General features: G+C 39.0%; 1 protein-coding gene across 2 annotated transcripts in view; it reads right to left on the bottom strand.

Annotated features, from left to right (window-relative positions):
• MOB1B (MOB kinase activator 1B) overlaps nt 1–25913 on the bottom strand; it is a 50252-nt gene extending 24339 nt beyond the window's left edge. Inside the window, exon 1 of one of the 2 annotated variants that reach the window (XM_042936223.1) lies at nt 25688–25913. In XM_042936223.1, coding sequence (XP_042792157.1) covers nt 25688–25701 — 14 coding nt within the window. In that variant the 5' untranslated portion in view covers nt 25702–25913. Of the gene's footprint in view, nt 1–7791; nt 7825–25687 lie in introns of those variants that run through there. The other variant, XM_042936222.1, reaches the window with a different exon arrangement.
• Between the last annotated feature and the right edge of the window lie 766 nt (nt 25914–26679).

Consider the following 26679-nt stretch of genomic DNA (forward strand, 5'->3'; position numbering starts at 1 on the left):
TTCCATAATTTGGCTATTGTTGAGAGTGCCGCTATAAACATTGGGGTACAGGTGCCCCTATGCATCAGTACTCCTGTATCCCTTGGATAAATTCCTAGCAGTGCTATTGCTGGGTCATAGGGTAGGTCTATTTTTAATTTTCTGAGGAACCTCCACACTGCTTTCCAGAGCAAGGAGCCAGAATTTAAATCTAGGATTGAAATCTTGAAAGCTCATTCTTTTACCCACTACTGAAGACTGCATGATGCTTACTTACCTTTACCTTCCATCCAATTATTTCTAATAATTTTCTTCCTATATCACCACAGTTTAATCAAGTCACTTATGAAAAAACACAAGACTAATTCATAATGAGAGAGTTATCAGTTAGGCACATTTTTTTTTTTAACGTTTATTTATTTTTGAGACAGAGAGAGACAGAGCATGAACGGGGGAGGGTCAGAGAGAGAGGGAGACACAGAATCTGAAACAGGCTCCAGGCTCCGAGCTGTCAGCACAGAGCGCGACGCAGGGCTCGAACTCACGGACTGCGAGATCATGACCTGAGCCGAAGTCGGACGCTTAACCGACTGAGCCACCCAGGCGCCCCAGTTAGGCACATTTTTAAAACAATCTTCAAACTACCTAATTCTATTTCCTCTCCTCATACCTCTACTGATTTATATGAATACTTAGCACTGCCATTAAGGAAAAACAAAATCCCGCCAGAGAACAATTTCCTCCAAAAGGGTGCCAAACATACTAATGCTTTCAGAAAGGCAGATATGCACCAGCAAAAAATGTTAGAAATTGCCAAAATCAAGTACAACATGTTCTAAAAACAATAAAGCTAAAGACTCTAAGCTAAAAACATTGAGTATCAAAAAGACTACCTTCAATTCAAGGAAGTTAGCAATCTGAACAGACATACCTACTTCCATTTCTGCCTAACATTCCTTTTAAGCCACTATTATGAGTAGTGCTATTGCTACTATCATCAATGACAGAGTAACAAGTTCCTTAACACCGCTGGAAAGCAAGAAAAAAGGCTATCAGCAGGCCAGAAATTGAAGAATTCTGGTGAGATTAAAAAGTTGATGAGAGGGGCGCCTGGGTGGCTCAGTCGGTTAAGCCTCCGACTTCAGCTCAGGTCACGATCTCACAGTATGTGAGTTCGAGCCCCGCGTTGGGCTCTGGGCTGACGGCTCAGAGCCTGGAGCCTGCTTCCGATTCTGTGTCTCCCTCTCTCTCTGCCCCTCCCCGGTTCATGCTCTGTCTCTCTCTGTCTCAAAAACAAATAAACGTTAAAAAAAAATAAATAAAAATAAAATAAAATAAAATAAAAAAATAAAAAGTTGATGAGAATACACCTAAAACTAGAAGGATATTATATGTCAACTATACTTCAATAAAAAAATAGATTTTAAAAAAAGTTGATGAGATACAGGGACAAAGTCTAAAAAACCTAGTTTAGAACATGCGCACTGATAAATGAGTGAATCTTGATAATACTATGCTAAGTGAAAAGAACCCAGACACAAAATATGTTGTATCACATATTGTATAATCCCATTTATACAAAACGTTAGAACAGACAAGTCCATAGAGACAGAAAATAGGGGCTGTAAAGGGAGAAATGGAAGAGTGTCTACTAATGACACAAGATTTCTTCTGGGGGGTTAATGAAAATGTTCTGGAATTAGATAGTCCTGATGATTGTGTAACTTTTTAATATACTAAAATCTACTAAACTGTACACTTAAAGATGAGTTTTATGGTGTGTAAATTATAGTTCCGTGTTTTAACATTTTTTAAAGAAAAATCTTTACTATTAAAAAATAATTCTCCTCACCACCTCAATAAATCAGTTTCTTTCATCCATTTATCCAGGCTTGCATTCTGCATTCCAAGTAACATATTCTGACCACCACTTATGTTCTAAGAAGCACTGTTCTAAGCCGAGACACAACACTGAGCAAGAATCCCTACTCTCCTGGTGGGGATGGAAGGAAGAAGATTCCAATATTTATAGGAAGAACCAACAGACTCACTACTGGATTTCATCATTTGTGGACAGTGGTGAAGAATCAAGGAGGATTCCTAGATTTTTAGTCTCAAGTAGATAGAAGATGGGCCACTTATGGAGATAGGCTTTGGAAGATGGGTTTAGGACATATTAACTTGAGATATCTATCAGAGATCCAAATGGATATGTTAGGTAGGCAGTTGTATTTACAAGACTCAGGCTCAGAGGAAAGATCAGACTGAAGGTAACTAATAATTTCAGTATCTTCACTGGTTAGCACAGGGCCAAAAGAGGCACTAGTATATTATTAAATGCATATTTTATAAGTTAAGAAAAGTCCTATAGTAGTAAAGAAAATTGTTCAAGATTTAGCCTAGGGCTTCCCAGACATCTGTAGTCATGGAAACTTTTCTTCCAAATTTTAACATCTTGCTCTTTAACACATTATTAGGGAATATTGTACTCGTATATTAAACTGCTAACTGGGTTGCCTCTCAATGTGAAGCAGGTTCACAACTCTTCAACTTTATAAAGTATAACTTAGTGACTTCATATAAGAACAAGTAGAGGGTTGGGCAATTCACTATTTAATACCCTATAAAATTTTATAATCTAATCCTTGGAAAATAATAAAGCACTTCACACACAAAGGCCAATTAGTTTCTACATCTGTGAAGTGATCTGAGGCATTATCTCAGCTACAGGCAAAGACACTAAAGTTTAATAGCTCATCTCCGATCACCCTCTGAGCTTTTGAGTCGTATGTAGGCTGCAGTTTCCTTTGCCCAGCACTAAATTCATTATCCCAGTCAGTAAATGGGTAGTGAAACCACAAGAGACTTTAGGAAGTGCCCAGAGTCAAATGTCTGGGTGATTTCTATGCAATAGCAGTGACTCCATTTTCAGAACCCTATACAATGTGCTGCAGTGTTAAAAAGAAGGCTCCAAAACTTGCATGTGTAGAACTCAGAATGAATATTGATCTAGCAAATGAGTTGGCAGTAATTCCAAATAACACCGGTATTTCAACCAAAGGTATCTAGGGAGCTTAAACATCATTTCTTTTAGAAAATTTTTCCTAAACTCTCAGGAAAAACTGTCCATTCTCTCTTGTGTCTCACTGTAGCTTAATGCTCCTGCAACACCTTATGTGTGTATTTTTGTGTTTATTCTCTTTTAGATAGTATACTGGAGACGATATCATCAGTTATGCAGAACCATTATGACAATTAAATGAGTGAATACATTTAAAGCACCTTAGTTTTAAGGTAGCTTTACACAGCAAATCCACAACACAGGAACTAACAGCTTTAAAATGTTCAATGAGGGGCGCCTGGGTAGCTCAGTTGATGGAGCAGACGACTCTTGACTTCAGCTCAGGTCATGATCGTGCTGAGTGTGATCCTGCTTAAGAGTCTCTCTCTCTCTCCCTCTGCCCCTCTACCCAGCTCAGGCATATGCACACACACTCTCTCTCCTCTCAAAAAAATAAAAAATAATAAAATAATAAAATGTCCAGTGAATGAATGACTACATGTAAATGCATATTTACATGCAGGTATATGTGTAAGTAAAACACCAATCCTTACTTTATCCCTTAGTCCATTCAGGCTGCTATAACAAAAGACTGAGTGGCTTATAATCAATAAAAGTTTAGTTCTCAGTTTCAGAGGCTGAAAGTTCAACAACAGAGTGACAGCATTGTCAGGTACTGGTGAAGGCCCTCTTCTAAGCTGGTGCCTGCCCACTTCTCACTGCATCTTCTTATGGTGGAAGGGGCTATGGAGCTCTGTGGGATCTTTTTTTATAAGGGCACTAACCCCAATCACCTTCTAATCACCTCCAAAAGGCCTCACCTCCTAACACCATCATATTGGGCATTAGGAGTTCAACATATAAATTTGGGGGAACACATTCAGGCCACAGCAATTCTACTGCCACACGTATACTAATCCACAAAAAGTCAGCTTAAAACACTACCTCTCATGCTTATTTGTTTACGTTTTTCTTTCTCACACTTGATTACATAAATGTGAGTTACTCAAGAATACGAATCATGTTTTAGTCACCCTTGAATCCCAAGTACCTAACACAGAACCTGGGATACAACAGATTCCTAACAAATGTTTACTTAACATTAAATAATAATGTTGAAGGGGGAGAAAAGCTTGTTCTTATTGCAAAGAGCAAGTTGTTACCAATATTAAAGAAAAAAAACGGATCCATCATCTTTATTTGGCACACCAAATCTGAAAGATTTTAACTGCAGCAAGAGAAGCAGCAGATGGATTGGGGATAGTTCCTAATCCTGATAACCAAAATTTCATTTTCAATCTTGGGCCCTTTGCAGTTCTGCCCTACTTAAACCTTGGTTTAAAAACTGGTCAGTCAGGGGAATCTGGATGGCTCAGTTGGTTAAGCATCTGACTTCAGCTCAGGTAACGATTTCGAGTTTTGTTAGTTCAAGCCCTGTGTTGGGCTCTTCGCTGACAGCTCAGAGCCTGGAGCCTCCTTTGGATTCTGTGCCTCCCTCTCTCTCTCTGCCCCTTCCCCTCCTTGTGAGCTCACTCACTCTCTCTCAAAAATAAATAAATGTTAAAAAAAAAAAAAAAAAAAAAAGAAACTGGGGCACCTGGGTGGCCCAGTCAGTTGAGCATTCAACTCTTGATTTCAGCTCAGGTCATGATCACGGTTGTGGGATCTAGCCCTGCACTGGGCTCGGGCTCTGCACTGACAGCACAGAGCCTGCTTGGGATTCTCTCTCTCAACCTCTCCAACTCATGCTCTCTCTCAACATAAATAAATAAACATAAAAAAAAAGTAATAAGAAATAAACTGTCAAGACATCTCAGCAATTCTAAGCAAGCTTACTCCTCCCAGTGGGGGGAGAGGAGGCAAGAGGTTGTTTTTATACTTTTTTTATTACTGAAATATAATTGACATACAATGTTATGTTAGGTTCAGGTGTAGAACACATTGATTCAACAATTCTATGTTACTCAATGTTCACCACAAAAGGGGTAGTCACCATCTGTCACCATACATTACAAAATTATTGACTATATTTTCTATGGTGTACTTTTCATCTCTGGAACTTATATATATTTAATAACTAAGTAAGTTTCCATATCCTCCCATTGCTTAAACTAATTTAATCATACTTTAAAAGCTAAAATGCAAAATAAATAAATAATAAATAAATAAAAGCTCATATGCATTTACTTGTGGTAATAGGATTACTTTTTCTTTTTTTCCAAAGCAAAACAGCAGAATTACTCTGGGATTTAATCCAAAATAGCAACCCACTATAAAGGATTCAATAAAGAATAAAGTCTGCAGTCTTGGCACCAATGGAACAATTTTTTTTTTTTTTTTTTTTTAAGTAGGCTCCACGCCCAACATGGGGCTCAAACACACAACCCTGAGATCAAGAGTCACCTGCTCTACCGACTGAGTCACCCAGGTGCCCCTTGGAACAATCTTTGTATCAGATACAGATCTCAAGGTAACAATAGGGCAAAGATTCACTTACTATTCCTATAGTCTATCATTTGCCTACAAATACAGAGCAGTAAAGCAAGAGGTATACAATGCAATCAATGACATCGTTTTGTGGTCTAAATGCTGGGAAATTAAATTCTTATGATAAAGCCAACTTGACTAGGAAAAAAAATATGAAATTAAATCAGATACAGCCTACTCCTCCTTATCTCATATACTTTTAACCGAACTTTCTTTTTTCACCAATGTCTAGTCATCCTTAAAGAATTAATCCAGGTATCATCTTCCTCAGGAGGTTTCTCTGATAACCTAGACTGTGTTAAGGAAGCCTTCTCTGTGTTCACACAGGACACTATCACGTGTCTCTATTTTACAATGTACCATGAGTTTCTCAAAGGTATGAACTATTTCTAAGTCAGCACTACATCTCCAGAATCTAGCAGAAGGCTTAGGTTGTAACAGATCTTTAATAAACGTTTTGTTGAGCTAAACTGATAAAAGATTCCAGATCAAAAATGGTAAAGTAAAGCAAGTATTTTGGCATAATCTGCTGAACTCATATCCTGGGCTTACAAAAATAGGTTCAATCATAACGGACATAAGCAGCATAGTACATACTACATTACTACATATGTATAGTGGTATACATATTATGTTTTAAAACATCTTTCTGGTAGTCAGTTAACAAACGCAAGCACAAAATTACAGCTTAAGACTGTAGGACTGAATTTACTCTGACACTGTCAGTTTAAATTTCAGGGATCCTCAATGGGATGGTCCCTTCCAAGGTACTGGAAGCAGTCCTAACAATGTGTTCCCATGGTCGTATGTTTTCACAAAACTTGCAAAGGAATGCTAATTGCAACTGGTTAAGACTGCTTTCTCTAACTCCTGCTCCATCTCACTTCCGCCTCGGCTAATGCGGTATTCTGGGCATTTTGCTAAAGGGAGGTTGAGGTGGAGAAGTATGTAGGTTTCACAGGATATGTCTAGTTCTCAATCATTTCCATGCATAATTAAATTACTGCTAGTCTAGGTACAGGAATGACTTCCAGGAATATTCTTACACCCAAGCACTGCCTCATTTGGTGTCATTTACACATTAATGTGCAGGACCACAGTCATCCAGACATGAGCTCCATAGGGTATTGGCAGAGACATAAGAACACTGTACTACACATCAGCTAAGGAAAAAACTTAGTCGAGATATACTGAAATTTGACAACAATCTTAAAATAGTACATGACATTACCAATGAGTTATAGATCTGAAACTCTTGAAAGTTATCAATAATAATAAACACATTTTGATCAGTAATGCTAGAAGGAAATAATCTATTCTCTCTATAGAATAATCTACTCTCTCTACAGAAAACAGTAATCCTATTTTACAAATTGTTGACATAAGAAGTCAAAAAGTATGCAGTCAAAAATGTATACAAAAATATATTAAGGTATATCGGGCAGTTAATTAATAAAAATGTTATTTTTCTATATTTTGTGATATTCATTGACTTGGCTTTATTAAATATGTAATTTATTATTATTTTTTTCTTACTCTAAATATTTACTTTGCTACCTAATTTTGTATTCATTAATTTTGTATTCATTTTCTCCAGAAGGGCTCCCAAATCTCTACTCTCTACCCATTTTAAGGCTCACTAAAGGTACTGACAGATGGAAAATTAGAAGTTGGCTGATATAAACAATTCTCTCAATTATCCACACATAAACCTACTTAGGTACCTTCTCAAAGAAACTGCCCTTGGCCATCCCTTAAAGAATTAGCATGTCTTCTTTCAAGCACGACTGTACTCTGTACAGTATTCTGTTACTGTATTTACCTAACTGAAAATTATGTTAACTAGTCTGTCTTCCTTTTTGCCATGTGCTTAAGAGCAGGTCCTACACTTCTTATTCATGTAGGTATTTTTTCAGAAGCTACTTTTAATGCAATAAATGATCGATAATTGTTAATCTTTCTAAGAGTTGCTACCCCTTGAACTACTACTATCTTTAGGAAAGTTTATTAAAGCTCTTTCAGTCACTATGTTAGTTGTATCAGATGTTGACTGATTAACCATTGTGGAAGTGAGGAACAGGATTAACTATAAGAATTCACATGAGCTAATTTCTTTAGGATCCTAGGAGGTGAAGTAGTTAATTATCATCTCAGTGCTTTGCTCACCTAAAAGATCATCATAGTTTAAAAAGTACGTTGTCCAGTGGAGAAAAAGGAGCAGCAAGTATGAACAGTAGATCCCCCATAAAAGCTGAGCAACTCACAGGATATCCAACTGGCTCAGCTGGTAGAGCATGTGATTCTTGATCTCAGGGTCCTGAGTTCGAGCCTCACACTGAGCATAGAACCTACTTAAAAAAATAATAAATAACAAAATAAATAAACTAAAATTTATGGGAGGCCTGGCTGGCTCAGTCAGTCACAACTTAGGGTTGTGAGTACAAGCCCCACATTGGGCACTGAACTTACCTTAAAAAACAAACAAAAAAAAACCCTGAGCAACTAATTTAGCTAATAGATTCTCCAGGACTATGTAAAGAAGAAGTCTGTCCTTAAATCAAAGAGCTACAAAGAATGGACTTTGCTCTTACTTTAAAAAGTTAAGGTAACTTCTGGGGTGATGAAAATGTTCTGGGTCTTGAAAACGGTATGGGTTAAAAAAAAAAAAAAGAAAAAAGAAAAGGGTATGGGTTACACAGAGTTTATACACACTTGTCTAAACCTATCAAACTATATACCTCAGATCTGAGCATTTCACTGTTTGTAAATCATACTTCAATAAAACAAAAATAAAGATAAACCTAAAGCAGTGAACGTGAGCCTAAGACATATCTCTGAGCTACATAATATGGAAATATACCTCCCATGATGTTCTTAAACATATAAACAATTATTTTTTTTCTTTACTGACTTTTTTGCCTCTAGTTCAAGTGTTTTGAGCCTCTGACAATCTGAAAGACATTTAAGAACTTTCTCCCTAGAGACATAAGAGACAAAATATTTTGCACATAGGAATTCAGGGAGGTGCTAAAACATGTCCAAAAACCCAGATAAAGAACTCCTGTCCTAATCTGTCTCCTTTTTCTCAGGCTATCACAAGAACATTCATGTTCTTGTGAAATTTTCCATGAGCTCCACATTTATTTTTTAATACTAGAGAAGTATTCTTTTGGATAAAACACAGACATTCAGGATGAATAAGTACAGACCCTTTTTACTCAATGAAAAATAATCTATAGTTTATATCCTACGGTTTATTCTTTATTAAACAGTGACTCTAAAGAAAGCTTTGATCATATTTGTATCATACTTTAAAGTTCAAAATGACAGCACTTATAAGAAATTCAGTGCATTAAGTTAATAGTCTTAAGAAAATAAGGAAGTTCATGGTGATGCCTATAAATACAGATAGGGTCCAGGAAAATGGGAAAATTTTATTTCTTTTATTTCTTGGAGCTGGAGAAAGATATCAGGAACATGAATACAAAACTTATAAATCGTTTCCTCCTATAATTTCAAATGCAATTGACTGGTTTTTGTTTGTTTTTACATAAGCAGAAATCATTCCTGATTTGGAGATAAATTTTAACCAATGAGTAATTGAAGTCAAAGACATTAAAGATTTAAATGAGATTTGCTAAAGCATAACTTCAGAAGCATAACCTGAATAATATGGATTATCAGTGAAGACTGATAATAAATAATACATAAAAGACAGTTCCTTACATACAGCTCAAATTTGTATTAATCTGTTTTCTTGTAAAAATGAGTTATTGAACTGTTAGTTGGAAAAAGGACTTTTAGACTCCTTACCCACTAAGACATCACTGAAACAAAAGCAACTCAAAAAGCACAGAGTAGTTTAACACAGTGACATAATTTCCTTTCACTTACAGACACCACACAACTGTCAACACTTAACAGAATGTGGCAATAAAATGAATTAGAACTTATAAGAAGACTATTTTGAAGAGTGAATTGTTGAAGATGGTAGGCTACAAATACACATTAGCTTCCACTCCCTACTCAAAATGATAATAAAGTGAATTAAAAAAAAATTATAATTATAATCCTGTAAGGACAAACAGAATGAAAGAGAAGACAACAATGAAAATTTTAAGATTATAAAGTAGATGAAGAAATAACTGAATTAACATACCTAAGGAAACTTAAGCCTAAACTTAGAAGCTACCCAATTTATACCATAGATCCCACAAAAGGTTCAGGAATTAAATAAGTAGGATACTCTGGAAGTGGGAGTGAAGATAGAGCAAGACTTTCACAGTCTAAGAAATTACACACCCAGCTTCCCTCTGCAATCTACACAGTGGGCATCTGTACAACCCCCCTCCTGAGAAAAGATTAGGGTTACCTACAAAAGGACAAAACAGAGACGGTGTCTAGCTTGGGAGATAAGGCACACTTGGAGGCAAATGTACCATACCTAACATTGAGAGATTAGATGAGTGTGAAAAATCAACATCGAGACCTCTATAGCCCCCAACCTCCAGCTCCTTCAGGATACCAAAAACCTTGCAGCCAGGATAATAATCTCCAAGCAATGTAAGTGATGGATCACTAAATTCTACATCTGAAACCGTTTACCATATATGCTAACTAGAATTTAAATAAAAATTTGAAAAAAAAAAAAAAAAAAAAAGCAAACACCAGAAGAGCTCTTGCTGGCAAATCTGACCACACCATGTAAAAAGGCCTAAAAAGATTCATACCGGGAGTTCTTCAAAGAAACAGCCTAGCCATATCACCTTTCAGCAAAGACCACAGTTAACATGCCCTTCACACGACAAGCACACAGATTCCAATTAGATTTTCAATTGTCCTACATGTAAATAAAAGCAGAAAGCAAAGGAGTTACCAGGCATTTGCAGGGAGCCTCTAACATGAAAGAAGACACTAAAATAGAAAAAAGCAACCTGGAGAATAAAAGATGCAGAAGAATAAAAATGACCCCATTCCAAAAAGAACTATATAATACTGATAGGAAAAAAATATTGCTTCATGAAATAAGAACAGGATACTATATAAAAAAGAGAAACTAGGGTCCCTGGGTGGCTCACAAAAGACAGATGGCCAACAAGCACCTGAAAAAGTGCTCAAGGTCACTAATCATCAGGGAAATGCAAATCAAAACCATAGTGAGATAATCATCTGATATCTGTCTGAATGGCTATTATCAAAAAGACAAGAAATAACAAGTATTGGTGAGGATGTGGAGAAAAGAGAACGCATGCTCACTGTTGGTAGAATGTAAACTGCTACAGCCACTGTGGAAAACAGTATGAAAGTTCCTCAAAAAATTAACAATAGGGGCGCCTGCATGGCTCAGCCAGTTAAGCGTCTGACTCTTGGTGTCTGCTCAGGTCATGATCTCACGGTTTGTGAGTTCAAGTCTTGCATCAGGCTCCATACTCACAGTGTGGAACCTGCTTGGGATTCTCTCTCTCTCCCTTTCTCTCTGCCACTTCCTTGCCTGTGCTCTCCCTCTTTCTCAAAATAAATAAACTTAAAAAAAAAAATAGAACTACCATATGAGCCAGCAATTCCACTACTTACTAAGTATTCACCCAAGGGGGAACGCATGAAACCAACAAGATATATGCACCCTTATGTTTCCTAAAGCATTATTTAGCATATCCAAGATATGGAAACAACCTAAGTGTTGTTCAAAGGAAAAATGGATAAAGAACATTGGCAGGGGCACCTGGGTGGCTCAGTTGGTTGAGCATCCGACTCTTGATTCAGGTTCAGGTCAGGATTCCAGGGTCGTGGGATCAACTTCTGCATCCTGCTTTGCACTGAGCACAGAGCCTGCTTAAGATTCTCTCTTTCCCTCTGCCCCTCTCCCCTGCTTATGCTCTCTCTCTTTAAAATAAAAATAAAATTTTTTTAATAGGTAATACAAACTCACACGAATACTACTCAGCCATAAAAAAAGAATAAAATCTTACCATTTGCCACAACATGGATGGGCCTATAGGGTATTACGCTAAGTGAAATAAGTCAGAGAAAGGCAAATACTGCATAATTTCATTTGCCTGTGGAATCTAAAAACCAAAACACAACAAAATCCAAACACATAGATACAGAGAACAGATTGGTGGTTGCCAAGGGGAGGGAGCTTGGGGCAAGTGCAAAATGGGTGAAGGGGATCAAAAAATACAAAGTTCATTCCACTTATAAAATAAGTAAGTCACAGGCACATAATATACAGCATAAGAAATAGAGTCAATAATACTGTATCATACTTTGATGACACTAGACTCACAGTGGTGATCATTTTGCAATGTACACAAATGTTGAATCATTCTGCTACACACATGAAACTAATGTAATACTATATGTCAATTACACTTCAATAAAAAAAGAAAAATAATTCAATAATTAATGCCTAGAAATGAAAAAAATTAAGTAACACTATAAATTAGAGATAAGAAATTAAAACAATCAGGTAAAAGAGTTCAAATGGCTGTATTCTGAAGCAGGAAAAAAGAGGTTGTTTTTATAACAAGCCTTAGAGAACTATTTAACTCTAAATCATGTACATGTAGAATACCAACAAAAATAAATTTTTAAAAGTATAAAAGCTTAATTAAAAAACAGTGTGAATGTTTATTAAAATTTGGCAATAAAATAGACTATTTACAGAAATGTCAATAAACTGTTCTATCTTTAAAATCAAAGCAGGGGCGCCCGGGGGGCTCAGTCGGTTAAGCATTCGACTTCAGCCCAGGTCATAAGCTCACAGTTTGTGAGTTCAAGCCCTACGTCAGGCTCTGTGCTGACAGCTCGGAGCCTGGAGCCTGCTTCAGATTCTGTGTCTCCCTCTCTCTCTGCCCCTCCCTAGCTCACGCTCACTCTCTCTGTCAAAAATAAACTTTAAAAAATAAAATAAAATAAAATAAAAGCGTACTGTGCAATATATCTATGACTCGTAATATTTCCAGTACACCACAAATCAGTAAGCCAAAATCACCTATACATGTGGAGACTTCTCATCCTAATGGTTCATTAGCTGGTGGCTGCTTAGCTATTATCAAATTGTTTCAAAAACATTCATTCACCTTAGAAACTGCCAGATTCAATCAATTTGATATACCAATGGTCCCTGAGAAAGCCGAAAGCTATGAATGAAATACGTACAGAGTTGAGATCTGTTAAAGCAGCATGCAGCACAGAGTAGTGGGAGGATGCTGGCTGCCAACTACAGTCCTAACAGCCCTGGAGTAACACTGTGCCTCCACTACTTAGTGAGACACGTAGACTTAGTCACTTAACCTCTCTAGAGCCTTATTTGCCTCATCTACAAAATGGAGACAGCATTATGCTGCAGTCGTTTCAAGAATTAGAAACCAGAGAATAAAAAACACTAATGCAATACCGGACACAAAGATCGACAAAAGCCATCTACCATTACTGTTTAACTTGGGGCATTATCTATTTCACATGGAATAGTGGAAACCTTGATTTTTGCAGTTGGGTATCCTGGAATCCTGTATTTGGCTTGTACTAGTTATGTGACTTTAGGTAAGCTACTTAATCATTATGATTACAAAAAAGAGAAATCACGGGGCGCCTGGGTGGCTCAGTCGGTAAAGAATCAACTTCGGCTCAGGTCATGATCTTGTGGTTGGTTCTTAAGTTCGAGCCGCACGTTGAGCCCCACGTCGGGCTCTGTGCTGATAGCTTGGAGCCTGGAGCCTGGAGCCTGCTTCAGATTCTGTGTCTCCTCCTCTCTCTCTCAAAAATAAATGAACATTAAAAAAATTTTTAAAAGAGAGAGAAATTGTATCACCTACCATGTAAGATGGTTCTGAAAACTAAATGATATGTATAGAAACGTAAAGAACCACTGGTGCACAGTCAGCTCTCCATAACTGACACCAGTTAAATATAGCCATACTATCTCTTTATCCCTTATAGCAAAGGCCCTTCCACAGACATAAGCTTAAGTTACATCTACATATTGTACATTTTAAATAAGCAATTGTAAAAAGAGTAAGTAATCATGTAATGTCAAAAAATACAACTAAAATAACAAGAGACTTGGAATTCTTGGTGTAATCAAATCTCATTAGGATTTGTTTACACAAATAACAGAGTGGCCTTAGAAAATCACAAGATCCCAGAGTCTTAACTGGTTTGTCTAAAAATAAGAGGGTGAACTGGAATCTTTTCCAACCCTAAAACTGTAAATTATTTACCCAGAGATTTGATCTCATTCTCACCAATTCCACAAGTCACCAGAAATCTCAGACACCATGAAGACTGCATATTGTTAAACATAAAACTGTTCTTTTTATAAATAAGAAAAAAAGGCACAAAAGTACAATGACTTTGCCCAACTTAAATTCTGTACTGCCACCACCTAATTTCTAAGTCCTGCCTCTCAGAGCCTGACATACAGGGGCCTATACAGGCTCTAGACATATTGTTTTAGAGTACATCTGCAGATCACAAGAACAACTGAATTCTTCTTCTTTTTTTTAATATTTTTTAAAACATTTATTTTTGAGAGAGAGAGCACAAACAGGAGAGGGACAGAGAGAAAAGGGAACAGATGATCCCAAGCGGGCTCCACGCTGACAGCAGAGAGCCCGATGCAGGGCTCAAACTCACAAACCACGAGATCATGACCTGAGCCAAAATTGGAAGCTTAAACAAATGAGCCATCCAGGTGTCCCAAGAATAACTGAATTCTTCTACAGACGAATGCAGATAAAATATTTCTTTTCTTCAAGACTGTTTCATTCTCCCTTTCTGTTGAGAAGCAAGGGTTTCCATTTTTCAGCTCACCAATGGTTTAACCATGAGCTTATGGCACCCAAGCACAGGATAATCAATCCTCTAAATGAAAGCTAACAAGAACAGCTATCATTACCAGGGTGATGTCAGGAAAGCCCCTATGAAAATAATACAGATGCGGTCAAACCTGGGAACACAAGGCAGAGAAACAGCTATATAAAACTCCAGGAATGGTACAATTAAAAAAAAAAAAAAGTCCCTTTAATCCTAATACTGCAAAAATGACATTTTGCACTATCTGGAATTCAGCAATGCTCCCCAGTACCTGCAGCAGGCTTTAACTATAGCCATAGCCACTGAAAACTAAGAAAGGATAACATAAACAAGTGAAAACCATCAAAGAGGAGGAAGAAAAAAATGTATAAAATTGTAAAAATCCTCCCTTGTTGTCCCGTTTCTTTTTGAACTAAGTGAAATATAAGTATCAGAACTACCATAAGAAAAAGGAACAAATTCATTAAGGTTAGAAGTGTTTCTCATATATACAAATACGCAAAGTATTTACTGATAAAATGATAAAGTGTTCTGAGTTGTCATATCATATCACTTACTCATGCTTGTAACAGTTGACCTGTAAATGCTCAAAACTATAAACATTTCATCAGATTCAACAGCAATTAGACACTACTATTTACTTATATTTTGGAGAAAAAACTCTCTACCTTGAAATAATCCAGAGAGGAAAACCCTGGCAGAGATCTCTATCAGACTCCATAAGAAAAGCAACAAATATGTTAAAAGGAATAGGTGAAAAGCAGCTTTAAATCCATCTCCAGAATCTGTACGTCATTTTTACAGCTCCAAGTATGCCACCTGCCTCCCAAACATTTTCATTATTTGCTATCTATATTAAAATATCAGAAAGATAACTAAGAAATAAGAAATCCAATTAAATATTTCATTTTGTAAAATCTCCCTTTAGGGACTATAATCCATACAGATCTTGGAGAAAATTAATATTTTCCTAAGAAGTCATCAATATTTTAAAACTTAATTTTGTGACTTTGTTGATCAATGTGTTTAACATACTACTTTTCCCTTTTAAAATTAAAGAGGAAAAAGATTGATGGCAATGGAAGCAAGCACCCTAACTATATCATTAGAAATAAAGGAGACAGATTCTTTGGCAGAATCTTTATCATTAACTTGTTTACTTGGTATTAATATGAAAAGCCCAAGAAGCCAAGAAGTTTTCTTGACATTACTCTCAGTGGTGCAATGGTGGTGGGATACAGGGAAAGGGGCACTCTCACTCACTGCTACTGGAACACAATTCACAGTGGCAGGTAGGAAACATGTGCCTGGCAGATACCAATCCTGAAAAAGGGGTAAGACAACAAGGGCTCTACAAAATTGTGAGATAAACATCCAACAAATAGGTGTTCCAAACCTTTCTGTGCACCTACTTATATTTCCCAAGAAGTCTCTTAAAGGTCAAAATTAGAGCAGGGTAAAAGGAATCACTAAGACCTCCACCTACCACCATGAAAATACTTGAAAATGTCTTTGATTTTTTAAAAAATTTTTGTTACTGAGTGTGTAATACATACGAGGCACTATACTAGGTGGTAGAGATTTAAATACAGCTTTTGAAATCGCTGTTACCTTTAAGGAGGTCACGCATTCTGATGAAGAAGAAAGGCCAGAAAACTGATAAGTACAGTTGTTTTTGATAAGGGCTATTAATATGGAATCTGAAATGTTATCCAATAAATTGTAAAGGGGTCACAAGTCAGGGGAAAAGAGTTGGCTCTTCAACTGAAGAAATAAGGGTGGGAAGAAGGGCAGTCCAGCCAGAAGAACAGGAATAGCACTTACAAAGGCAGGCAGACAAGGGAGGAATGTATGTTGAAAGAAATGCAAATAAAATGGCTGGGCTCCATGGGGGAGAGCATGGCAGGAAGGCACAAATGAGGCTGGAGTGGTAAGCAAACACCACATCACAGAGGCTCTCTATGCCTTGGGATTTTGCCAACCACTGCCAGCACACTCCAATCTCTACCTGAAAAGTCCAAGTGAACTGCAAGAAAAAAGTGGTCCAAAGAATTCCAGCCACTCCCTTTCCCTATTAAAAAATGCAGTGCTACAGCAGAGTAATTACGGCAGCAGTGGCAAAATCAAGTAGGGAAGGAACCCACATCCATCCACTAGAAACAGCCTCTACCTAAAAATACAGAAGCACACATCTACACAATTCCTGCTGTTCTGTATGTATGAACACAATGGATACATCCTGTGACTTTTATAAACACGGAATGCAACTATTTCATTCCTATATCCAAAAGGGTTGTATAGTCAATGCAACATCAATAATCTTTAACCTTCGTTAGCCAGTGGACTTAAAATGAGTTAAAAACAACTCTTGAGTATATCCACATGACATACTGGTCTTCAAAGATACTTGAGGCCAGAGACCACACCTTATTTAATTCTGACCCCCTACCTTTCTCCTTCCACCACCATCAAACACTTTGCTTTAGACACAGAAGGCGTCCAGTAAATATTTATTGTATTATGCAATAATACCATTCATTTGTAACACAGCTAAATAAAATTTGGAATGCAGAAAGCGTTTATATACTGGGTTTGGGAACTTCATAAGCAAGGATAATAACAGTGTTTGTACAGGACTCTCTGGTTTATGAAAACTTACATATACACTCTGTCTTTCAATTCTCAAATTTACCCAATAGACTAGGCATTCCTTTCCACCCAGTAGACAGAGGAAACAGAAGCTAAGAAATTAAGTGATGTGCCCAAGGTCACATGGCTGGTGACAGAACAAAGACTCTGAAACTCAGGTCTCCTCACTCATTAACTACTACTGTTTCCATGACAACCTTTAGTCAATAAAAAAAATTGTATACACACACACACACACACACACACACACACACGACATACTTGCCAAGCAATATACTAACATTCTGAGAAATAAAACAGTGAACAAACACTATGAAACTTACAGTCCAGAAGGGGGGAAGGGGACCTTAACTAATAATTTAAATAATCACAAGTATGCAAAGACAACCAAGGGACCTAACCTTCTTAGAGAGTACAATGAGATAAATATAGGAACCACTGCAATGGGATGGGATTTTACTGGGGGGAGGGGGGTGTCTAATGTGCAAGTAGGAATTATAGCCAAGAAGCAGGGTATGGGGATGAATGGACAGAAAATTACTAGGAGGAAATATCAGGGTTAGGAGGGTTCTGGCTAAACCGACCTAAGGGGATTCTTGCTGAAGACAGGCCAGGACGATCAAACATCACCTGAGGGACAGTGGAGGATAAGGAAGCTAAATCAGATATTGAGGCTGCAGGAAGGGGGTGTCTGGTTAAACTGACCAAGCAAGGTTCTTGCTAAAACTAGACTTTAAGGAAGTGCACAGATGAGCCTAGGAGAAGGTTCAAGAGCCTAAGTTTGGTCAAGAATAGAAACTGTCAGGGCCTCACAGATTCTCTTAAGAACAGAGGTAGTATTATAGTGAATCCGAAGGATTTTTCTTCTTTACCTTATTTTGAATCATTTAACGCAATATACAGGCATTATCAACTTACTATTATTATCCAAAGCTTCTTAAACTTGAATGTGCTTTTCACCTAGGGAATCTTAAAATGCATTCTAATTCAAGGCTTCGGGCCTGAAATCTTGCATTTCTAACATGCTCCTAGGTGATACCAAAGCTCCACACTTTAAGGGTACAAAGCAGACTTATCAAGAATTATAATTATATTGAGATTTGGATCTCCTCAGTCCTGGGGGGGGGGGGGTGTCTTCTGTCACCAAAGAGCCAACAGCAGCCTTTCTTCCCAATGGTAATACAAAATGATAGTGGTACTTTTTTTCTAAATATTGAATGGCATTAAAAAAAAAAAAAAAAAAAAAAGGTATGGGCACCTGGGTGGCTCAGTCAGTTGAGCATCTGACTTCAGCTCAGGTCATGATCTCACGGCTTGTGGGTTCGAGCCCCACGTCAGGCTCTGTGCTGACAGCTCAGGGCCTAGAGCCTGCTTTGGATTCTGTATGTGTCTCTCTCTCTGCTCCTCCCCTGCTCACACTCTGTCTCTCTCTCAAAAATAAAATAAAAGATTTAAAAAAAAAAATTTAAAAAAAAGGTAAAGGTATCTCTAGAACCTACAGTTATCACTAAACAATGTAGTCCCAACACCCAAACTATGTTCCCACTTAAGCAAAAGCTAAAATCAATACCTCTCAATTGAGGTACATTTTGGTTCCCAAATGTTTAGCAACTTGTAACTGTACTTTTTGGATAGTTGGCTGTAACTAGTTTGGAAAAAAAAAAAGAAAGAAAGAAAGAAACAAAACTTTCATTTTGGTTCTTGATGTTTGTCATTTCCCAAATTACAAACTGACAAGGTTGGGAGCACCTGGGTGGCTCAGTCAGTTAAATGTCTGACTCTTGGTTTCAGCTCAGGTCATGATCTCACAGTTTCATGAGTTCGAGCCCCACATTTGGCTCTGCACTGGCAGCATGGAGCCTGCTAAGGATTCTCTCCCTCTCCCTCTCTCTCTGCCCCTCTCCTGCTCATGCTGTCTCTTTCTCTCTCAAAATAAATAAATAAACTTAAAAAAGAAATTAAAAAAAAAAAACCCTCCAGCAATTGCACTACTAGGTATTTATCCAGAGGATGCAGATATGCTGTTTCAAAGGGGCATATGCACCCCAATGTTTATAGCAGCACTACTGACAATACCCAAAGTATGGAAAGAGCCCAAATGTCCATCAACTGATGAATCGATAAAGAAGATATGGTATATATACATATGCAATGGAATATTACTCGGCAATCAAAAAGAATGAAACTTGCCATTGGCAACAATATAGATGGAACTGGAGTGTATTACGCTAAGCGAAATAAGTCAGAAAAAGACAAATATATGACTTTACTCATATGTGGAATTTAAGATACAAAACAGACAAACATAAGGGAAGGGAAGCAAAAATAATATAAAAACAGGGAGGGGACAAAATATAAGAGACTTAAGTACAGAGAACAAACTGAGGGTTGCTGGAAGGGTTTGGGGTGGGGAGATGGGCTAAATGGGCAAGGGGCATCAAGGAAGACATTTGTTCAGAAGAGCACTGGGTGTTATATGTAGGGGATGAATCACTGGATTCTACTTCTGAAATCATCATTGCACTATATGGTAACTAACTTGAATGTAAGTTTTAAAAAATTAAAAAAAAATAACTGAGAAGTTGGGGTGCTTGGCTGGCTCAGTCAGTACAGTAAGCAACTCCTGATTTCAGGGTTGGGAGTTGCAGCCCCATGTTGAGGGCAGAGTTACTTAAAAACAAACAAACAAACAAACAAAAAACCTGACAAAGTCGGTGAAGGATCGATTAAAGAATTAAATAGGCTGACTGATTAAGACCCCTTTGGGAGTTAACCATAGGCTAGAGACATAAGCATCAGTCCTCAAAACAATGCTATGTTCCAGTTGAGAGAACTCAGTTTTGACAAATCAGTTTGTTGTTCACGGATTCAAAAGTGAAATTTCTAAGAGTTGAAAACAAAAGGGCCAGCTAAATATTTGGCAGGATGTGGGGAAGAGTTAGGAAGAATGGAACAAGGCATATGTGAGTAAAAACTATAACCACAGGGAGTTTTTAAACAAAAAGCTATTTCAGTAGTTAAATCTAATGCTACAGGGCACTAATTAATAAACAGACTCTCTACAGAGCAGAAAGGCCATGCTGCTGCTCATCTGCCTGAAACATGATCTAGGCACCAAGATACTGGAAAATGTGCCATAAAAGGTTTTTACTTCTATTGCTTCCACTTAACTATTCCATATTTACAGTGAGTATTAAGAAAGTATTTTAAGTTATTCCATCACCTATTTCTACAAAGAAACATACACAAAAAATATTCCTCTAATAGCCAATACTACCACTATTGAACTATTCCCATCAAATTTCAATTTGAGAACAAAAGGATTTAGGCTGAAAGATAAAATAGTAGCAATAAAAGAAAATCCAACCTTTCCTTTATAAATAGTAATTATAAGGCTACTTGGTTATGAGGTAAACTATTACCCAAATATTTGCTTACCTTCAATCAAACCCCTGCTTTTAAGCTCTAACTGCAGAAAATCGTAGTACTGATACATGTGATTAGAAACCTACAGAAATTGGCTAGGATTTAAGTAATCAGAAATGATGAAGATGCTTACAAAAAATAATAACAGCTACCAGCAGTCATAACACTGCTGAGTTATTGATAATGAACTGCTGCACTTAACTACAATTTATTGAGCTAGGCTTTTTCCATTCGGTATCTCTAATCCTCCCAACATGTCTGAGGTATTGATCCTAAACACAGGATTCATAGGGAAAAAATTAGATTACTGTCACACTCACACCATACCCAGTGGAGTCTGAGACTGCCTTCAACCATAATATGGTGGAAGCAGGGGCCCACACATGCTCAGATGACATGCGGAGGCCCAAGCCACAAGAAGGGTGGCCAGGAAGAGTTGGGTTAGGAGAATGGCTATACACAGCGGTTTGAGCAAATACGTATGTTGGGGATTATGGGAGCCTAGTTTCTCACTAACAAAGAAGGAAGTGAAAAATATGTAAAGGGAGAAGGCTAGAAGGAACCCTGTGCTACTTGGCTCAACATTGCAGGTATTAGAGTTAATGTACTCAATATACACAGATAGAAAAAAATATATGCACATGTAAACGTGTGTGGATATGTTAGTTTCTAGCACAGTCCAATGAGAAGGTCTGGGAGCAAAAACACATCTGAACCAACAAGCATATCTATCACCCACATTCTGTTTTCTAAATACTATTTTTCAATGAACAGAACCTACACCTTTAGAGAAATAACCATTTCCAGGGCCAGGGCAGAGAAAGTGTAGGATAAACCTGGAACATTTGGTTGTGCCAGAAAGTTAGGTAGTGCTCACAAAAAGACAGAGACAAGTCAAAGGGACACAAAAGCCAGCCTGAATAGGACTCCCACTAGCCAAAACTGAAACAATATGATTCTTGATTTACGCTCAGTTCATGATCTCATGGTTCATGAGATCGAGCCCCATGTCAGGCTCTGCACTACCAGTGCGGAGCCTGCTTGGGATTCTCTTTCCCCCCACCCCCACTCTCTGACTCAAAAATAAATACATAAGCTTAAAATTTAAAACAAAAACCAAAGATGGATCTGGGGAAGGGGGCAGGGAGAAAAAAGAGAAGGAAGACAGAGATGGACACATAAACACAGCTATAACCCTGGGTCTCCTTTCCTAAATTTCTTTTTTTTTTTTTAATTTTTTTTTTTTTCAACGTTTTTTATTTATTTTTTGGGACAGAGAGAGACAGAGCATGAACGGGGGAGGGTCAGAGAGAGAGGGAGACACAGAATCGGAAACAGGCTCCAGGCTCCGGGCCATCAGCCCAGAGCCCGACGCGGGGCTCGAACTCACGGACCGCGAGATCGTGACCTGGCTGAAGTCGGACGCTTAACCGACTGCGCCACCCAGGCGCCCCTTTTTTATTTTTTTTTTTAATTTTTTTTTTTTAACGTTTTTTATTTATTTTTTGGGACAGAGAGAGACAGAGCATGAACGGGGGAGGGTCAGAGAGAGAGGGAGACACAGAATCGGAAACATCCTTTCCTAAATTTCTATCCTTACATTGAAGTTACTTCACATAATGCTTAATAAAAATTTCCTTCCTGTCTCTATCTATCTCTTTGTTTCTGCCTATACAGAAACAGATCTGGTTTATACTCATTCACATCCCTAAACCACCTTTCCTACAGACTTCCATTTTAAAGTTAACTACAAGTGTTTGTTTCAACTCTGTTTCAACCAAGTAGCCCTACATTAGGAAATAAGGCTTTAGTCTTTTTCAAGTTAAATATTTCTGTAAAATTTCACTGGTCAGAAGAGACTAGCAATTCCAAAATGCAAGAAATATAGAGAATACTCAGTATTTTCAGTGAACACACTTTGAGTGAACGTTAAGAGCTCTGATCCTAAATTTCCCTGAATTTTATATGCATAAAATGCCAAGAGAGGAAAAACCCTAAGAGGGCTGTATTTTGATTTAACCCATGCCAATAATCAGGCCAATAACCTAAAGTTGGTGATTTTGCCACTTTACCAAAAAGAGGTTGAGTAAGCTATGTTACTTATAGATCTCATCTAGCTCCAAGATTCTACAGCTTTTCGGACAAACCTGAAAATGGACAATTCACAAGCAAATTCATGTCTCTATGACGTTTCCTCTGACTGAAATCTTCCACTTCCCCTTCCCCTTTCAGAAAACCCTTGTTATATATTCCATCACTTCTTTCACAAAGCTTTCTTCCAGCCCAAATCGGACAAATTGCTCCATATTCTTTAGACCCCCATGTACTGCATCTATTACAGATGACGATTTATAAGCGATCAATCACTCTGGAGTCCCACATTGTCCACAATGCTTAGCACACAGCAGGTGCTGACAATGTTTAAAGATTTGAGTCTATTAAGTTAAATTAGGTTCCTGTGAAGTTTCTCTATGTATCAGTTGGGAATTTAGCTTATTAAAGATACCCAAAGGCCAGTCTGCAGCACACCCAAAGCTTTGTCCCAATCTTATCTACACATGTTGTACAAATTTATTCTGTGCATCTGCACAAAAGCTACAAAAGGTATCACTGCTGCTGATTATCTGGACACCCTTTGGGTATTACCTAATCTACCTCATCTCCCCATCCCAAAACCTCTTTACCCTGCTTTACTTTGTTTCCTGGCACTTATGTCCTCCTACCATGTGGTATAATTTACTGATATTCAGTGTTTATGGTCACTTACCAAAACATAAACTGAACTAATACAGGAATCTTTTACTGTTTTGTTCATAAATGATACCCAGTGCCTACATCAGTGCCTGGCACGATAAATTATTTTTTTAAACAATAATTCTTTCCTTCTGTCTTAAAGCCCTCGGGAATTATGAGTCAGCATCCTCATTAACTAACATATCTCACATTGCCCTTACTTCCTCAGCTACAACCATTTACAGTAGCCTTCCAAGTAAGCTTCTAAGAACTAGAGAAAAATGTGTGTATACACACACACACACTTTTTTTTTTTTTTTTAAGTAGGCTCCATGCCCAGCGTGGAGCCCAACGTGGGCTTGAACTCTCAACCCTGAGATCAAGACCTGAGTTGAGATCAAGAGTCAGAGGCTTAGCCAACTGAGCCACCCAGATGCCCAGAAAATACTTATATTTAACTCCTAAACAGCAACTCTTAATTTCTCTGATCAACTCCTGGTGGAGAAATAATATTCAGGAAGCTATACCAAATAACATATAGATGAAATAACCAAAACTTTGTTCTTTCATTTCTGAGAATAATTATTTATATCTATGAGATCTTCAATTTAGCGTTGGAACTACTAGTGGACAAAAACCAAAACCAAAAGTGTTGGATTAACTTTTTTGGATTGTCAAACACAATCCAATGTTGGGAATATATTAACTGCTACATGAGACCTGACTGAAAAATTGTACCCCAAATAGTACAAACCCTCTAATGTGCCATATATTTACATACATCAGTTATGGCAAGACTTTTCTTATGTAACTAATATGCTTCAGAAAAAATAAACTTATCCACTTCATTTCTGTAACTATTACATACTGAGCATTGTATAAATAGGATACTATTCTAGGTGTATTCAGAAAATACCACCAAAATTTTCTCCATCCCTAGTTTCAGCCAAATATGGTTTTTCCCTGCCTCAACCAATTTAGCTCAGAGTTCCAAGAGACCCAAGTCCATTAGCAGCAGTTACAGACATCATCTACATTGCTATTTTGAAGACAGCTTTTAATTCCTGAAGAAATCAAACATCAGCAGTGTAAAAATACACTCAAGACGAGAAGCTTCAAGCTGAGATACCTGGAAATCTCGTTTCAAGCTAACATGGGAAACAAGGACTTTCATGAAGTCCCCCAATCCTCCTATCACTACCTACATGACAAACTCAAAATCAACTTCCAGGATGAGCCTAAGGAAGAGATTTCACAAACTCACATGTGTTAGGCAGGATGACACAAGCCAGGCCTCCTGTGTACATGAGAAATGTTAGCAAGCTGGCCTGCCAGTTAGCCTTCTGTGGTCACTCAGTTTTGCCTGAACACTCGAAAAAGAATTAATATTCTACATAGGGGCCTGTGAAAATAAGGGTTAATTAAATTCTCAGGATCCAGGTGCCAATGTGATGACTAAAAATTACAGGTGGGGAAAGAAGAGAATGGGAACAGAACTGCTATTGCTACTGTTGTGAAGAAAAATACTATTCTGTCCACAACAGTAAAGGAGTATATGATGTTAGTTTCAACCTCCAAGTTTTTATTAGCTTTCTAACCACAGATCAAACAAAAGTGAATCACAACGAAGCCTTCAAACGCGGAATTCCAAGGGTGTTCAGACGACCTGGGGCTGTCTGCTGCCTCCATACCCCCATCTGGCCATCCCATCTTTCTGTCCATCCCCCCAAACTCTTCTGCAATAAAGGTAAATGAAATAGCGACCAGCACTAAATGTGACGTTAAGTTGGCATTTACAAATGATCTGCAAAATAACTCCCCAGCGGACCTAATCAACCCAGAGCACACTACCGGACTGCTTGGTGGCTGTCTAAAAAGATAAAGCCCGTACTTTTCTGGGGAGCATACTGGGAGGAAGGGCACCTCGGTGAACCAAGTAGCTGCTCCACACTACAAGACCCTGGGCTGTCACCTGGGGATCCTGACCCTAAAGCCGCCTCATTAAGGATGTGTTACATCCACAGGACTTGTTACTCCAACTTTCCACTCCTAAAACCTAAGAGGGAAGTTAAAAGGGTGCTGGGGTGACAGGGAAAAGTACAACGCCCGATCTTGTGTGCTTGGAATCCAGAAAAAAGCAATGGGCAAGCGAAACGGAGAAAGACCACCCGGCACGCGACGCATAAAGGTCATGCAGAGGAGTGGGAGGTATCTATGCAGAGCGTGCAAACCAACAAACCCAAGAGTGGAACGAAGGGAAAGATGGGGAGATGGAGAATGCAGACCCAGGCACCGGGGTGTGTCGGGACTCGGGGTCCGGGGAGAAAGAGCCTCTGTGGGGGCTGGAGGACTCCAAGCGAGCTTGCAGCGGGTTGGGGAGGCGACGGCCGTCAGGCAGCGCCAGCGCACCAGAAGGGCTACCGGAGACCTGCTCAGTGGGAACGCCTAGCCCGGGCAGCTCGGGGCAAGGCGAGCTGGGGCCCGCGGCCCTGGTCGACCGAACAAAGCCGGCGCGCGCGGGGCCTGGCTACTCACAACAAGAAGCTCATGTCTGCCGCGGCGTGGGCTGGGGGCTTTGCGGTTTCTAGGCCTCCGGGCGGCGGCGGCGGCGGCGGCGGCCAGGGATGAAGAGGGAAGGAGAGAAGAAGAGGAGAGGAGGAGGAAGGGAAGCGCCAGCTGTTCGACGGCCCCAACTTGTTCGGCTTTGCTAGTTCCAACGGCAGGCGGAGGGGGCGGAAGTGGGAAGCGCACGGCTTGAATCACTCACTGGGAGGGGAAGGGAAAGAAGGCGGGGAAAGGGCCACACGCCTGCTCTCCGAAGAACAGCCGCCGTGACTGCTGAGCTGCTTGTCGCGCCTCCCCCTCCTCCGATTCCTCTTCTTCCTCCTCCCCCTACTCCAAGTCTCCAGTCCCTCACCGCCCTCACCCCGCGAACTCTCGCGAGAGCGGCGGGCGCCGACCCTCCCTCTCCCACTGTGGCCCCGGGTCCCTCAAGTTCTGGACATCTTTGCAGCCCCGGACCACGCCCAGCGAGTGCACTGGGGCCACCAGATTGGTCAAGGACTGTCCACCTAGTTGCGGGTCGTGGCAAAGCGCTCCGAACTGCTTAGCTGGGTTTCAGCAGTCAGGAAGGAAGTGGGCTTCAGCTGCGGGATGTTCTGCAGTGAGGGATGGAATTGCCACCAGAATTATGCCCTCTGTAAGTGTTCGGCACAGGATGGTAAAAGGTTATGGAGTCTCTTTGCTAGTATATAAAAACAGGAGGAAGTTTAACGTGTTTGGAATGGGTTGGGTGTGGTTCCCCCAGAGGAGAGAAAAGGGTCTAAATGGGTTTTCAAGGTCCCTGTTGTTTTATGATTGTATTTTAAAACCCTGAACTAGGAGAGGTCAGGATCCATTATTGTCTCAACAGGCAAGCTATGGTGTCATCAGCAGCTGGGAAAACTGCTGTGGTGACATATTCAATGTGGAGCACTCTTAAATGGATTATAAAGCCTGGCTCTGAACCCCTTAACTGTGAAATGCAA

The sequence above is a fragment of the Panthera leo genome, chromosome B1 (genome assembly GCF_018350215.1).
Source record: "Panthera leo isolate Ple1 chromosome B1, P.leo_Ple1_pat1.1, whole genome shotgun sequence".
Classification (NCBI taxonomy): domain Eukaryota; kingdom Metazoa; phylum Chordata; class Mammalia; order Carnivora; family Felidae; genus Panthera; species Panthera leo.